General features: G+C 41.1%; 2 protein-coding genes across 2 annotated transcripts in view; one reads left to right on the forward strand and one right to left on the reverse strand.

The window, feature by feature from the left end:
• Positions 1 to 16,036, forward strand: part of LOC123250338 (keratin, type II cuticular Hb1) — a 228,531-nt gene that overhangs the window by 3,285 nt on the left and 209,210 nt on the right. The window lies entirely within an intron of this gene.
• LOC123250339 (olfactory receptor 9-like) lies at positions 740 to 1,669 on the reverse strand. The gene has a single exon (XM_044679369.1). It carries the CDS (start codon positions 1,667 to 1,669, stop codon positions 740 to 742), a length of 930 nt encoding a protein of 309 aa, XP_044535304.1.

Genomic DNA, 16,036 nt, shown 5'->3' on the forward strand with positions numbered 1-16,036 from the left:
ATATAGATATAGATATAGAGATAGAGATAGAGATAGAGATAGAGATAGAGATAGAGATAGATATAGATATAGATATAGATATACTTGGCATCCCAAATAAGATCACAGAGTCTGTATTAATGGTGATCTTAAGGAGGTCAGTGACCAGCTCACAGTCTCCTTCACCCAAACCACTGCCCTTATACATGGACACTTCAATATACATGTTTATGTCCTTCAGACACTGACCTCCCATTCCAACCTACACCTGAATATCTCCCTTAAAGTGGTCATCCAAACTCCCTTTGAAGCACAAGCCTGAAAACAAGTCCAAAGTCAAGATCTTACAGAGAAAACTGACAGAAAGATTCCTGTGATCTTCAGAAAAGGAAGGATGTCCTTCTGGAAGACCAGCTCCATCTCAACAATAATCCTCCAGGAATCCCTCAACTGTGCAATGGATCTAAGGGCTCAGCCACATATGCTCCCCCTCAGCTTCTACAAAGATCAGGTCCTGATGGTGAAGAACAATAAACATGCAGAAGAGACACATCTTGGACAAAGCCAATATAGGAGTTTGTTTTCCTTTTTCTGTTTGTTACACAGGTTTGGGGTTTCCTAAGGCACAGGAGTGGAAGAACAGTAAAATGTTTGATAATAGAAATATATAAAACTTAATTTAAAAAACAAAAAGATCAGGAAGCATCTCTCAACTCACCAAAAAGGGAAGCCAAGCAAATCACTGGACCAGTCAAGGACTTCAAAGGTGTTTTGTTAGCTTTCGCCTCAGGGCTCCCATCACCTCCTTGTTCCTCAGAGTATAGATAAAAGGATTGAGCATGGGGGTTACAACTGTGTAGAAAAGGGAGATGATTTGATCTGTATCTTCTGCAGCATTGGCTCCAGGTCTCATGTAGGCAATGGAAGCAGTCCCATAGAAAAGGGTGACAACCAGTAGGTGGGAAGAGCAAGTAGAGAAGACTTTTTGGCGTCCCTGAGCAGAAGCTACCCCAAGGATGGTAATGAGGATGCGGACATAGGAAAACAGAATCAAGGCAAAGGGAGTAACAATAAAGATCAGGGTGCCACCAAGATTCCCTAAATCAGCCCAGAATGTGTCTCCACTTGTCAGCCTCAAAACAGCCAAATTATCACAAAAGAATTGGTGTATAATATTGGTGCCATGGAAGGGCAAGGCAAAAACTAGCATGGTATTGATAGTTCCTGTGGTGATCCCCATTACATAGGAAGCACCCACCATACCCACACATACCTGCCTGTTCATCAATGTGGCATAGTGCAGGGGCCGGCAAATGGCAGCAAAACGGTCATAAGCCATGGCAGTCAGCAGGCTGCATTCAGCAATGCCAAAGAGGGCAAAGAAATACATCTGGGTGAAACAGCCAGCTGGAGAGATGACAGGATGTGAGGAGAGGAGATCAGTCAGCATTCTAGGCACAATAGTGGTGGTGTAGAGAATCTCTATCATAGAGAGATGCCTGAGGAAGAAATACATGGGAGTGCTCAGGGCTGAGTCAAGCAGGGTAAGGGTGATGATCAGAGAGTTGCCCAAAAGGGTGATCAGGCAAATAAAGAATACTCCCCAAAAGAGAACAAGTTTATAGGCCCCCAAATGTGAGAATCCCAACAAAATAAATTCAGTCACTGCAGTTCCATTATCATCATCCATGTCCCTAAATCTGGATCTGGAGACAGAACCAAAGGAGATTTGTTTATAGTCCCAAAAAAAGAAAAAGAGATAAACAAACTGCTGCAGCAAAAGAGACCCAAGTTAGACAAGAAAATCCTAAGTGTGGAATTATTGTGAATAAGCAGTGGGATGTAAGGATGTCCTTTCTGAGAAAACTATAACAAAAAAAGATTTTTTTTAACTTATCAGAAGTGAAATGACCTAGTCTGGAAGCAGATTGCTTTATGTATTATCAGTATTATCAGAGCCCTGAGTTCCAGGGGAAGAATTCTGTTTTTCAATATTAAAGACAACTAAATATATGAACAGAAATAGACAGGTAATAGAGAAATTGTTTGGGGGCAGGGGGAAGACAGGTAAATGAGAAAAAAAAGAAGGTAGAGAGAGAAGAGGACATGAGAAAAAGAGAAAGAGGAAAGAGAAGAGGAGAAAGCAAAAGAGAACCACTGGAACACTTTGAGGCAGATACACAGAAGAAAAAGGAAAAAATAAGGAAACTTAAACATTCAAACATGGTCCCCATCCCCCAAGACTGTTTCTCCCAGAGTCTGTATTAGAAGTAATTGCTGCTAGAAGCTATTCCCATGTGGTTCCTTGATTTAAAATCCCTGAGCCAAAGCCATGGGGAGACTGATCCCCAGAGAAGGGAACAGAAGACAGGAAGACCAGGCTATAAACTAGAGGGAAGAAGGGAGTAAGAAGAGTTTGCCTATTGGGCCTGACCTACCTAAAAAGTGAACAGTAGCTACTCAGTGTGAAAATAGGATTAACTCTCCCTTTGCCTATTTTTAGCTAATCAAATCAAGAACCTAAAGTACCCCTACTTTACACTGAGAGAGTAAGCTCACATCTCCAAAGGCCACTGCACCCCTACCTTGGGCAGTGCTAGGCAAATTCAAAGACTACCATTGGTTTTTGTGAAGAAGGGGGAGTGACCGGAAGTGATGTGGAAAGAGAAGCATTAAAGAAGAGACCAACATGGTCTATCATTCCTTCCTTTCTTGGCTTCTGGAAAGATTGGTTCCAGAGATTCATTCCTTACTGGCATTTGGAGTGAGTGGCTGAGATCCCTGCCTTGGCTTAGAGGAGACCTTTTCCCCAGATCCTGCATTGGCTTACTGGGTGAGTGGCTAAGATTCCTACCTTGGCTTTGGAGGAAGCTGCACTGGTGGAACTTTGGCTGAAGATACCCCTGGGACCTCTGGCTGAAGATTATCAGGAAATCCACATGGAGAGAAGGGATTTTAGAAAAGCCTCTGCCTAGGTTGAGCCTGGCTTCTCAGGAGAAGGGCTGATGGGCTTATTAGAATCTATCTCTTTATCTACATTTTTCCACTTTCACTCTTTCCACCTCTTTGTTAATAACGTTGCTAAAAGTCATTTTGACTTAAGCTATAATATTTTTAAATTGGTGACCACAATATTACTTTATAATTCTCATATTTAGCATAAAACCTAAATGTTAACTCTTACATCAGGCAGGACCTTCTACTCCCTGAGCTCCCTGAAATAAAGGCATAGAGACCAAGCTCAGGAGATACCTTACTTTTATCTCTGTTGCATCAATTCCAACCAAAAAGATTAGAGTATTGTCATGCTGGGGGGTGGGGTTAACTAGTCTCTCACAAAAGTGAGGTAAATGATAAATACTCTGTGGGTTAAATAACAGAACAACAAACCAGTGACAAATAACTACAGGGTGGTTTGGTAAAGGGAGGACTGGGGAATGGAGGAAAGAGGGAAACCACCAGGAGAACCTTCTGGGCTGTATCTCAGTGGGTTCTCTTTTGTCAAGATTACCAGGTTTGCCTGGGAAAGGAGAAGAACAAGGAAGAGATGGATAAATTGGTTTTAATAACAAAACTAGGATAGGAAGTGAAGGGAAGGAGGAGAAACTAACACTTAGATCTAAAGGTAACTGTCAGGGAATGGATGCAGATGACTACTCTAAACACTAATATCTACCAGGAGATAGCCTACTGCAAGAGCTGGCTGGTCAGGGTTAAGGGTATCAAACGTAGCTGTCCTTGGCTGCTCTCTCGATGTCTCTGTTCCCAGGAAACTGATTAAACAGCAAGATAGTCCAAGTAAGAAGTGACAGAGATGGGATTTTCTGTATGTCCACCAATACAGAAAAGTCCTTTCTTAATCTACAACTTCATGGTCTTGATTGAAGATCTTGTGTTCTGGTTCAAGGACCAACTACTAAGTACTAAGATCCCAAACACCACACAGGCTCACCTAGAAAGCTGCTTACAAAGCTACTAACTGCCAGCAACTCTGAACTGCAGAGTCACTGTGTGAAAGTGTCCCCTCTGGCAGGATTCCAAGTTTGGAATTCTAAACTCTTGCCAATTTGCCAGGCTAAGTCTGCTAACTAAATCTCTAATTTATATTTTCTCTATAACAGTATGAAGGAAGTATCTCAAGCCTGTTGAGAAATGGAGGTCCAGAAAGTAGCAAATCCATGCCCAGTGGGTAGATGCCCTTACAGGATGTTAATAAATGGATTCTGGAGATGCATACCTGCTTCTCACAATGACAATCATCTAGTTTTCCCCCTCAGACCTTAGGAATTTAACACATAGATGGAGCCAGAATCTAATTGACAAGCAAGCCTTCTTGTCTTTATACAAAGTCCTCTCTTGCCTCAGAAACTTTCTAAGGTGGATAATAGGAAGATGACCCAGTAGGAGATAGATGAAAGGATCCTATGGCAGAAGAATGAAGTCTCTTATTACAAAACAACCTTTTCCATCTTCTACAGTAACACCCTTTTCCTGGACTTGGTCATTGTTGCTTCTTCCTTTATCCTAAAAAATTTCAACCAGACAGTGAACTATATCTTGTCCATAACTACCTAATTTGGCCTGATTGTCCTGCTGACCAATGGCTCCAACTAGGTGAAAAAATATATACTTCTTTAAAGAGGTAGCCTGTGGTAGGCAGAGCAGAAGGACAGGGGTTGGAAATGGAGACAAGCAAGAACTAATTTTTTAACTAAGAAAATGCAAAATAACAGTTGTTGGGGGTGGGGGGCTCTTTTTGACAGATTGTTGAAATAAGTTGATCAGAAAAAAACAAAAGAGGTTGTGAAGGAAGCCATAACCCCACAATGCTCTTAAGAATGTGGAGCTGAGTTTAAAAACTTCACACAGGACAAGCTAACAAGGGACTCAGGAGGCAGAGAAATGATATGACAGCTTAGTGCTGGGGACCTAGAGATAATCATACCTACCACTCCACCATATTCAATTAAAATTCTTTGGGTGTTATATCTTCATTTTATAATCATTTATTAAATAGCAAGAAGAGAGAAAGAAACACAAAGTGCTTGCTGGCCAGCTGGGAGCATGAGACCCTGGGGGCTACCCAAACAGATACTGCTTCTAGCCTCTTGCTACATAAGCAGCTAAGCAAGCCCAGAGCCAGAATTTCTGACTCTTTTAGTCTGTAATTCCAGGGAAAATGGATGATTCTGGTCCCCTCCATTAAATTATGTTCTTTCTGAAATCCCTCTCCTCAGCCTTTCTGATTGGAGAACTCAGAACTCAATCAGGGCATGTGGCAGGTTTTCTGCGTGCCAGGAGTTACCATGGGCCTTTAGAATGACTCCAAGGCACAAGCATACTTTACTCCACTTGGCTCTGCCTAGGTCATTTCATTTACTTCACCATACAAGAGACTTCTTGTTTATAGATAAACAAAGAACTTGTCTCCATCCTGTCCCATCCCCAAGGAAAAGCCAGTTAGTAGCTTCAGTCTAGGATCAGAGCTTTCAAATCAAAAGGTTTATTTTAGGGGGCCAAAAAGTGGTACAAATTAATACTAACTTTCCAAAACAATAAGTTGGAGCACAGACTACCTGAGAGTAAAGACATCAGATGTTGGGCAAGGGGAAAGAGGAAGATATCACCAGAAATAGCAGTGGGGGCCCCTCCTGCCAAAGCAGTTACCAGGCAACAATACAGGCAAATTGGCAGGAAAGCAAAAGCTAAGGTATTAAGACAAGGACAATAATTATAACTGGGCAATGTGGGAACCACAGAGAGCATTAATGTTCCCTCGTAGGTTCTTCCCTCTAGTTCTCATCTGGATTTAAAAAATGAGTCATTTTCCTTTTTGTGACCGAGAGCACAGAATTCCCTTAATTTAACTGAGACATTTTCCCCTCTCCTATAAGAGGAAAGAAATATGAATGCATCTTCAAACTTCCTTTGCACAGGCCAAGCAAAATCTAAAGAGGATGAACTCTTCTTGTCACTCCTTGTTTCATACCCTTTATAATCAGAAAATAGATCACTTTGGGTGTGAACCATTCAAACAATGACTGCAACCCCTCAAAATCTGAAAGGCACACATTTTAATATTTCATTATATTGGTTATCTGCTCCCCACATTCTTAAATTCCATCATGTTGAGTGTGAGAGACTTAACTGATAGGGATTCCATGATCAACTTTCTCCCCACTGCATATGTACAAAATATATTATTTATTATATATGTATGTCTGCTTATAAAGACAATTAAAGTGCCACTTAAAAGTTAACAAAGCATCTTTCTCACAACAACCCCCAAGTCAGGCAGTGCAAATATTATTATTGACATAAAAATTAGCCATAGATTTTTTTAAACCCTTATCTTCCATCTTAGAATCAATACTAAGGCAGAAGAGCAGTAAGGGCTAGACAATAGGGGTTAAGGGATTGCCCAGGGACACACAGCTAGGAAGTGTCTGAGGTAGATTTGAACCTAGGACCCCCGTCTCTAGACCTGCTCTTAATCCACTGAGCCACCTAACTGCCCCCACCATAGATTTTTATTTATTTGTTTGTTTGTTTGTTTGTTTGTTTAGAAGATTTTTCCCTCCCTTGGTTACTTGATTTATGATTTTTCCCACCCCTCTTCAAACTGCCCCCTCCCAGAGCTGACAAGCAATTCCACTATATCATTGTTCAAAACCTATTTACATTTTATTCATATTTGCAGTAGAGTGATCTTTTAACGTCAAAACTCTAATCACATCCCCATAGAACCACATGATCAACCATATGCTTTTCTTCTATGTTTCTACTCCTACAGTTCTTTCTCTGGATGTGAATAGTGTTCTTTCTCATAAGTCCCTCAGAATTGTCCTGGATCCTTGCACTGCTGCTAGTAGAAAAGTCCGTTACATTCGATTTTACCACAGTGTATCAGTCTCTGCATACAATGTTCTCCTGGTTCTGCTCCTTTCACTCTGCATCAGTTACTGGAGGTCTTTCCAATTCACATGGAATTCCTCCAGTTCATCATTCCTTTCAGCATAACAGTATTCCATCACCAACAGATACCACAATTTGTTCAGCCATTCCCCAATAGAGGGATACTCCCTCGTTTTCTAATTTTAAAGCAGGGATATAAATATTTTTGTACAAATATTTTTTACTTTCATCTCTTTGGGTACAAATCCAGCAGTGACATGGCTGGATCAAAGGGCAGGCATTTAAAAGAATAAATAAATGAATAAATAAACAAATAATTGAAGAAATATATAAACTAATGAATAAATAAAATAAATATATGAATGAATGAACAAACGAATGAATAAATGAACAAATAAATGAATAAAGCCCTTTGCACATAATTCCAAATTGCCCTCCAGAATGGTCAATGACCTTTTCATTGCTAAAACTATTGGCCTTATCTCAGTCCTCATCCTTCTTCACATCACTTCAGTATTTGAAATGGTTGGTCATCTCTTCCTAGAAATACTCTTTCCCCTAGGTTTTCTCTTTCCTTTTTAGACTTTTCATTATATGACACCTTTCTTAGTCTTGCTTATACTAAGAGAAATGCATGGTGATCAAACATGTATGACCCAGTTAGAATCACCTGTCAGCCAGCACTGGAAGGGGGAAAGAAGGAAGATAAGTTTGATCATATCACTTGAGAAAATTTGTGTGGATATTTGTTATTACATGTAATTGTTTAAAAAAAAAAAGAAAAAGAAAAGGGGGGGAGAAGACAGGAGATCAGAAGCTGCACGTGGCCGTGTTGGTGTACTTCTCTTCGGACTTCGAGACGCTTCCTAAACTGGCTGAAGGAGCGGCTGCAAGAGACAAAGAAGCGGTTGGACTGGTACTGAGTCGCCTTCCCCCTACCTGCACAGAGGCAGCCGCAGATCTGAACATCAGCTGAGCTGCTCTGCTTCGCTTAGCCGGAGTTTGTTGAGGATGGACTGGAAAGAAACACTTTTTTCCTGCAGCTACCAATTGATTCTTAATCTTTAAATTAAAAAAAAAAAATGGACACCTTTTGAATCTTCTTTTTTCAAAAGAGTACACAGTGCTGAGGATCTTTATTTGCTGAATAGTTTTATAGGACCAAGGGTCAGAAGAATAAGGTTATTTCATCTGGTAATAATGATTGTACCTGAAAAAGCCATTTTTCTCAGAAAGACTTTGTGAAAATAAGTGAGTTGATGTGTGTGAAATGCTTTGAATTTGAATGATTCTATAGCAATGCAAGATGTACCTATAATAGTATTGTAATTAGCAAAAATTTTGTTTATGAAAATAATTTGTAAAACTATGAGCTGAAGTAATTCAATGTTGACTATAAAGTTTGTAATCTATTCTTGACTTAATTTGCCAGCTAAAAGATACTACTATATGGTTTTGGGGGGTGGGTTAGGCAATTGGGGCTCAAGTGACTTGCCCAGGGTCACACAGCTTGAAAGTGTCTGAGGCCAGACTTGAACCTAGGACCTCCCTCCCCCCCCCAGGCCTGGCTCTCAATCCACTGAGCTACCCAGCTGCCCCCACTACTATATGTTTTTAAAGAAAAAAGTGCCCTTGATTATACTGACATAGAGAGTAATAACCACTCTACCTCCATGGAAGATCAGAAATATCTGTATCATTTTTTGGTGCTCGGATTGTTAATCTGGTTACTAAACAGGAGCCTTGATTAAATTTACATATATAAATATCAGTGACCTCACTGAAATGGATGTTCCCTATAGTCATACAGATTGCAAACCATCCATAAATGCACATTCTATATGACTTATCCATAAACTTGCAGAATTTTGACACAAGATTGACTCAATATGCTAGAAGTCTTCATTTTCTTTTCACAAATAGAAGATGCCAGAACAATAGGAAGACAGCCTATGGGCTGTCTCTTAATATCTCACTCTTGCTCTGTGACCAGTTCATATATTGTGTGTATACATTTCTTTGATGATATCCTTTAGTTTTATCAAAATTCCTAGCCTGTTCATACCTGCCATATGCTTCTCCATTGTCCTCCAAGTGATTATTTTTAATTCTTCGGAGACTGTTATATGACTGACTCATTAAAGACAATAATACTACAATAATACTAATAGAATATTGGCATTAAGAATATGGATCTTTGTTTCTAGAACTTTGGGGAAATTAAGGGAATTTAGATACTAGACCAGCAGTGTCAAACTCGGGTGCCAAATAAAAATACAGTACAACATAAAAAAAAGAAAAAGAAAAAAGAAAAGGGGAAAAGGAAAAAAAGAGAAATGCATGAAGGACGTAAAGTGAAGAATGGTATTTCTTCTATTTATTTCAATAAATTTAATTAAATTTAAAAATAAAATAAAAGCTGCTTCTCCTCTCCAGGACTGGGTCTATCCAACATTGATAAAAATGTATGTGACTTCTCTCTCTCAGTGGAAATAAAACATCTTTCTGCAGAGCTGTTTGCCTGATTGGTTTGTTAGAGTAATGTAATTGTTGCCTGTTTAGTTCTAAAGTTGGCAATAGTACCCTCTACTCAATCTTATCAGTCATGTGAACTGACTTTAAGTATCTCCTTCACCTTCCCCAGTCCATAGAACTGGGGATCAGGAAGCACCTCCTCCTTCTCCTTCTTCTAATCTTCTACCTCATCCTGAAACTAGCATTAAATCTTTCCATCTCTGCCCACAGGATCTTCTCATTGATCCTTTGAATATCTATTTATGCCAAGAACCGAAGGGGAACCCCAATGGAAATGGCCTTATAATTGTCCATGCTCCCAGAGTCCCCAAAAACTGTTATAAATTAATTCAAGTTTTCTCAAAAATTCTGAACTTGGCAAAATTTAGAGTCTTAGTTAAGAGACTTGTAGATCATTCTGGCCCAACTCAAACTGACATAAATCAGTGAATATGATCTGTTATACTCTGATAAACCATGCAATACTGATTCTCAGACTGTGACTGGCCTGTTATTAATGCAGAGGTAATAAATGCAATTGTTAACTTTTTTTAAGTCCTTTAATAAGAATTAGCTGTCCTTGCCATATACCCAAGAAAATAAATTGGACTAAAGGCCAACAAACAACACAAATGTTCTTCAGAGAATTTAGAAGGACCAAACAGATTTTTGAATACCATTCAGATAATCAGCACCCTGTTGCTGCTTTTCCACAGGGATTAAGCCCAAAGAGAGATAAACTCCAGAATGCAATAGGTTGGGAATTTTTAAATCCCATCAAGGTGCTAATGCAAATGTCTAATTCTATACACCATCAGCTCTGATGAAGCTGGTTAAATAGATGACCCTACAAGCTACCGGGCAAACACAATGGAAAAGGGACAAACTTCTGTAGCTAGGGGAATATCAGCAGACTCCATTAGTACATGTAACCAGGGCTTGGCTTGGCTTGGCTTGGAGCTTGGGCACCTTACTTGCCTCTGGGAGAAGACATTCTGAATTCCCCTGCTACATGAATAAGAGTAACCCCTTTCCATTAGTGTAGCTGGAATAAGAAGCATCTTTAAAAATGACTGGGATAAGAACAGCTATGTAACAGCAGATAGAGTGCTGGGGCTGGAGTCAAGAGGACCTGAGTTTCAAATTTGGATTTAGATAATCCCTAGCCTTGTGACCCTGGATTAATCACTTTATCCCAGTTTCCCAGCCCTTGCCACTCTTCTGTTTTAGAACTGATACAGAACTGATATAGAATGTAAGGGCTTTCTTTTTTTAACCCCTGGATCGCTCTCCCTTGCCCTCTCTCCCTCTCTTTCTTTCCCTTTCTCCCTCTCCACCTCTCTCTCTCTTTCTCTCTCTCTGTATCTCTCTCTCTCCCCCTCCTTCCTCTCTCTCTGTCTCTCCCTCCCTCTGCTCTTTCTCTCTAGCTCTATCTCTCTCTCCCTCTCTCTCTCCCTGTATCTGTCTCCCTGTCTCTCCCTTTTTATCTGGCGCTCTCTCTCTCTGCCTCTGTCTGTTTGTCTGTCTTTCTGTCTGTCTCTCTTCCTCTCCCTCCTTCTCAATCTCTCTCTCTCCAACCAGAAGTAAAGTGAAGTTCCAAGTTCACTCACAGCATGGGAGTCATGAATTGATAGATAGAAAGAAGAATTGCTTTTGCCTTCTCCTCACTTTTTCACCCTATGGACAAAAGGGGCTGGAGTTAGAGGGAACAGCTTGGAGTTGGGAGTTTCAGTTTGGTAATGTGCTTCATTTGTCTTTCTGCTTCTGGTCGCAGGCAATGCATTCCTCATTATATCTGGGAATTGAAGCCATGGCAAATTTGGAGGCAGGATTCCAGGCCAGATGTGTGGTCTGTCAGCCTCAGCAGGGAAGCCCTGAGAATCCAGGATGCCTGGGCCTCAAGCCCAAGGGGAGGTTGTAGATTTGGAATTTGGGGCTATAATAAGCAGAAACGTAGCTGAACTCTGAACCTAAGCCCCTCTCATTCCTCCAAGTTATGACAGAATAGGGAGGATTATGTCCCCAGTTTCAGGAGGATACCTTGAAGTAAATATTCCTTTTTAAAACTTCATCAGGGGGCAGCTGGGTAGCTCAGTGGAGTGAGAGTCAGGCCTAGAGACAGGAGGTCCTAGGTTCAAACCCGGCCTCAGCCACTTCCCAGCTGTGTGACCCTGGGCAAGTCACTTGACCCCCATTGCCCACCCTTACCAATCTTCCACCTATGAGACAATACACCAAAGTACAAGGGTTTAAAAAAAAATCTAAAATAAAAAAAAAAAAACTTCATCAAACTATTAAAGTTAAATGGAACTATAGTTTAAGGGATCCCTGACAATTGCTGGACACACCATCAGTGGGGACCAGAGTGAAGAGCAGAAACTAGACTCCCTCACTGCCCCCCTTAAGGGAGAACCCTAAGAAAGGAGTGAAATACATTTCACACCTGGCATTCAAGCAATAGGGACCAGGACAGTCACAGTTACATGGCACTGCCAGTCCTTATATACAGCATGTTCTGACAAACAATTTCATTATCACAAATAAGGATACTGGAGAGCCAAATGTCTTTACCCTCCCAGGATTCATTGCACCTTGACACACCTCCTACTGCTGTTCTTAAATCCCCAATTAGAGGACCTAGACCAATGATGGTGAACCTTTTAGAGATGGAGTGCCAGGCCCTATCCCCACCCCCCCCCAAGACCAAGTGCCATGCCCACCACCCCAGAGACCAAAGGCCATGTCCATCCCCCCCCACCCCAAGTGCAAGGCACTCCCTGACCCACCCTTATCCCACACAGGGGAGGGAGGATTCACTCCCATCTGGCTGCTGGGAAGAATGTAGAAAGGAGGAGGAGAGTGGCCCAAGTGTTCTGCTTCCCTCCAGCTCTGCCATCTGTGAGCTGCCCACCTTACCCTCTGTGCACTCCCATTGCACTGCTACACAGAGGGGCAGAGGATGTGAAAAAATGTCATCAGGCATGGAAGAGAGGGAGAAGGGAGCAGTTCCACCCAAGTCCCTCTGCCTTTCTAGTAACAGACTCTGAGTTGGGGGACAGTCAAATGCCCACAGAGAGTCCTCTGCTTGTCATCTTTGGCACCCATGTCATAGGTTTTCCATCACTGACCTAGACATCAGGGATGTTTTCATACCCACATTCACTGTAGACCCATCTGTCCCTGTGTAGCTTTCTCCACTACTAGGGAAAATATCCCTTTCTTAATTGTTACCAGAGCCTCCCACTCAATTCTACAAGCTTCTGAATTTTCCTTTTTGCAGACACCCCCAGAGATTATAAATATTGTGGGAACAGGAAAGCAAGCTATTCCCCATCCTATCTCCATTCCTGCATCCCTTTCACAAGCATACCTTATTATTTAGCCCATGTATCCTAGCCAATTTAATGAGAAGGGATCTGTTGGGTAAGGTGAAACTCATTATTTATTATTGCCCTCATGGGCTCTCTCTGGCTATATAGAAATCACAAGAAATGGAAATATCAACACCCTTGACTTATGAGGGTACCCACTAGTGTTGATCCTTCATCCTTGCAGGAAGATCTGTAAGACCAGTGACTCCTCAGCTTTGGGTCACACGTGCCAACCAGGTTGGAGCTGTCCTTGTTATTGAGCTAATTCACACCAGACAGAACCCAGACGAATCACTTCCTCATGTTCTAAAGTATGCTATTTGCAATGAAGGTAAGGAGAATGTTCAGCTAGTCATTATTCCCCTCCTTAAATATAATTTTTCTTCCCATAATAATAAGTACGATGCACTTATCATCCCTGACAAGAAACCAGGAAAAGATAAGCTTGTTCAAGACTAGCAAGCTACATACATGCTTCTGTCCTGCCCAGTGGCCCCTAAACATTTCCTCTACTATTAGGAGCATTCTCCTCCCCAATCCATGTCATTCATTTCATAGTAGTTGATTTCCTTTCTGCTTTTCCTCCAACTCAGCACTCCCTGAGAGTCAATTCCTGTTCACATGTACTATATAGAATCTCCAACTCTGTTGTCCCAGTCATCAAATAAAGACCCAATTTAACACCTTCAATTAGGCCCAGGATTGCCCAGTACATTGATGAGCCTCTGATAGCATCCTCTACCCTGGAAATGTACAAGTAGGATACCTTGCCCCTCCTGGGGGTCTGGGTGTTCCAAGACATAAAGTTTCTAAAAACGAACAACCAATCTGCCTTCCCTATATCTCTTATGTGGCAAGGACTGTCCCCCACATGTAGCAGGGAAGTGTGCTTGTGTGACTCGAAGAGAGGCAGAATCTTTAGCTTCTTTTCCTCCCATCCACCTCCAAGTGGGATTTTCATTCTTGCCAGGACTTAGGACCAAAGGCCACTTTGTTCTTAGAGAGAAAAGGAATTCTATCTATCTGTTCCTTTAAATATTGTTACTCAAGGGAATATGAGTCCCAGCTTCAAGCTAACTTCTGGTCACTGTGTTATTAATGACAGGAAGTAGGACTCCAAGCTTTATATCCAAGGCTTGACTCCTGTCTCACAAAATACCAGTTCTGCNAATTTATCCGATTCCACAGCAAAACAGAAGTCAGAGAAAGTATACATGGGAGGATATACACCAGATGATAAAGAGCAAAGTCACTTACACGAGGAAGACAACTCAGCTCAACCAAACCCTAGAGCTCACCCAAGAGGAAGTTCCACAAAGACTCTACTGTAGTGAGCTAGAGAAAGGGACATAATGGAGACTGCTACCTCCTCTCATGTCAACTTCTTCCCAAAGTCTTTTCCTTCAGAACCTGAAGGGCTGGCATTTTCCATCTTTTTTTTTTCAAAGATGAAATCCAGAAGCACTCAGAGTGACTGTAGAGCCAGAAGAGCCTCACAGAAAATTCAAAGGTCCAAAGATAGCAGAACTCTCCTCTCTCCCCTCTCTCCACCAATAAAGAGAAAGTCCCATGCCAATAGGCTTTGAGCCTGAGATTACACTCATTTATGTCATGATATGTCAGCTGAAGTAAGGTACTTCTCTAATAGAGTTCAGGCTGTCTTTCAAGATCCCTGTCCCACTATCAGAATAATAATGATGGTAATAATATCTAGCTTTAAGTTTTGTACAACAACCTTGTACTCTTATCCCATTTTACAGATGAGGAAATTGAGATAGGCAGGGATTAAGAGACATGCCCAGGGTCACAAAGCTAGCAAGTTTCTAAGGCAGAACTTGAACTTAGTTCATTCTGAGCTCAGCTACAGCACTCTATCCATTGCACCAACTGCCTACAAATGGGAAGATTTAAGGGATGCAACTGGATTTTGTAGACAGACAGTTCAGAGCTATGCAACCCTTTTTAAGCCAAAACCTTCACAGGCTTCAATCAACATCACTCCTTGGCTACTCTCATGATACATTGATCCGGGACAAGTCTGAGTGACTTAGGACAAAGAACACTCCCCACCTCCAGAGAAAGAACTATTGGAGTCAGAATGCAGATGAAAGCGTAAGATTTGTCATTGCTTTACTTGGGTATATGATTTGGGGTTTGGGTTTTATAAGATTATTTGCTTACAAAAATGAACAATATGGAAATCTGTTTTGCGTGATAATACATGTATAACCCAGATCTAATTGCCTGTCAGCTCCAGGATGGGGGAAGGAAGGAGGAAGGGAGACAATTGGATCACATAACTTCTTATAACATAATCATCTAACATAATATAGCTTATGTGGAAATTTGTATTACATGTAATTGGTAAAAAAATAAAATAAAATAAAATGAGGCATATTTCCAATTTCAGAATCACTAAATATGGAAACATTTTGCAACTGACAGTCAACCTCTCCCTGACCTGCTGCCCTATCCTATTAACTACATCTTCTAAAGGGGAATTACATGTTTCTGCAATTGTATATCTTCTTACTCCAAGCACAATTTAAAGGATGTCCCTCTCTAATACCTCAGTCCCATCCTCTTTGAGGACCCTATGACTCAGAACCTCAGAGTTCATGATTCCAAGGGAAAAGCCTAGCCTGGGATGGGGATAAATGGTAGGCAGATCTGGATAGAGAATATGAATTTCACAATGGTCCTGGAGGTCAGAGGAATTAGAAGCAACTAGAAGCAGACGTGTTCTAAACAACACTTAGCTCTTAACTTAATGAGCCAAAATTCTGGATGTCTAGTTCCTTAAAGGCGACCTTGTTACATTTCTGTCTGTGTCCTCTGTACCTTGCACAATGTCTTGCACATAGTAAGCACTTAAAAAATGTTTCTTAAACTTGTGTGAATTCTCTCTGCTTCTAGTAACTTCACACTTAATAGAGCTTACTCTGGGAGTTCTTACCACTGAAGTACTGGAATTACTGATACTGAAAAGAGCCTTTGGAACACTTTATTGCAAAGCAAGGGGAGAGCTTCCCCTCTAAAACATTCTATTATACAATAGAGAGGGATCCCAAGCCCTAAGGTAGTGCTGTCTAGGGTATGTCAAAACTGGTGTATCATAATCCCAATCAATCATTCACATCTGTGTCCCTTCCTTAATGGATATGGCTCCCTCTCAGACTGTGGCCCTAGACTTAGTATATAGATATAGATATAGAGATAGAGATAGAGATAGAGATAGAGATAGAGATAGAGATAGA

The sequence above is a fragment of the Gracilinanus agilis genome, chromosome 5 (assembly GCF_016433145.1).
Source record: "Gracilinanus agilis isolate LMUSP501 chromosome 5, AgileGrace, whole genome shotgun sequence".
In the NCBI taxonomy this organism is placed as follows: domain Eukaryota; kingdom Metazoa; phylum Chordata; class Mammalia; order Didelphimorphia; family Didelphidae; genus Gracilinanus; species Gracilinanus agilis.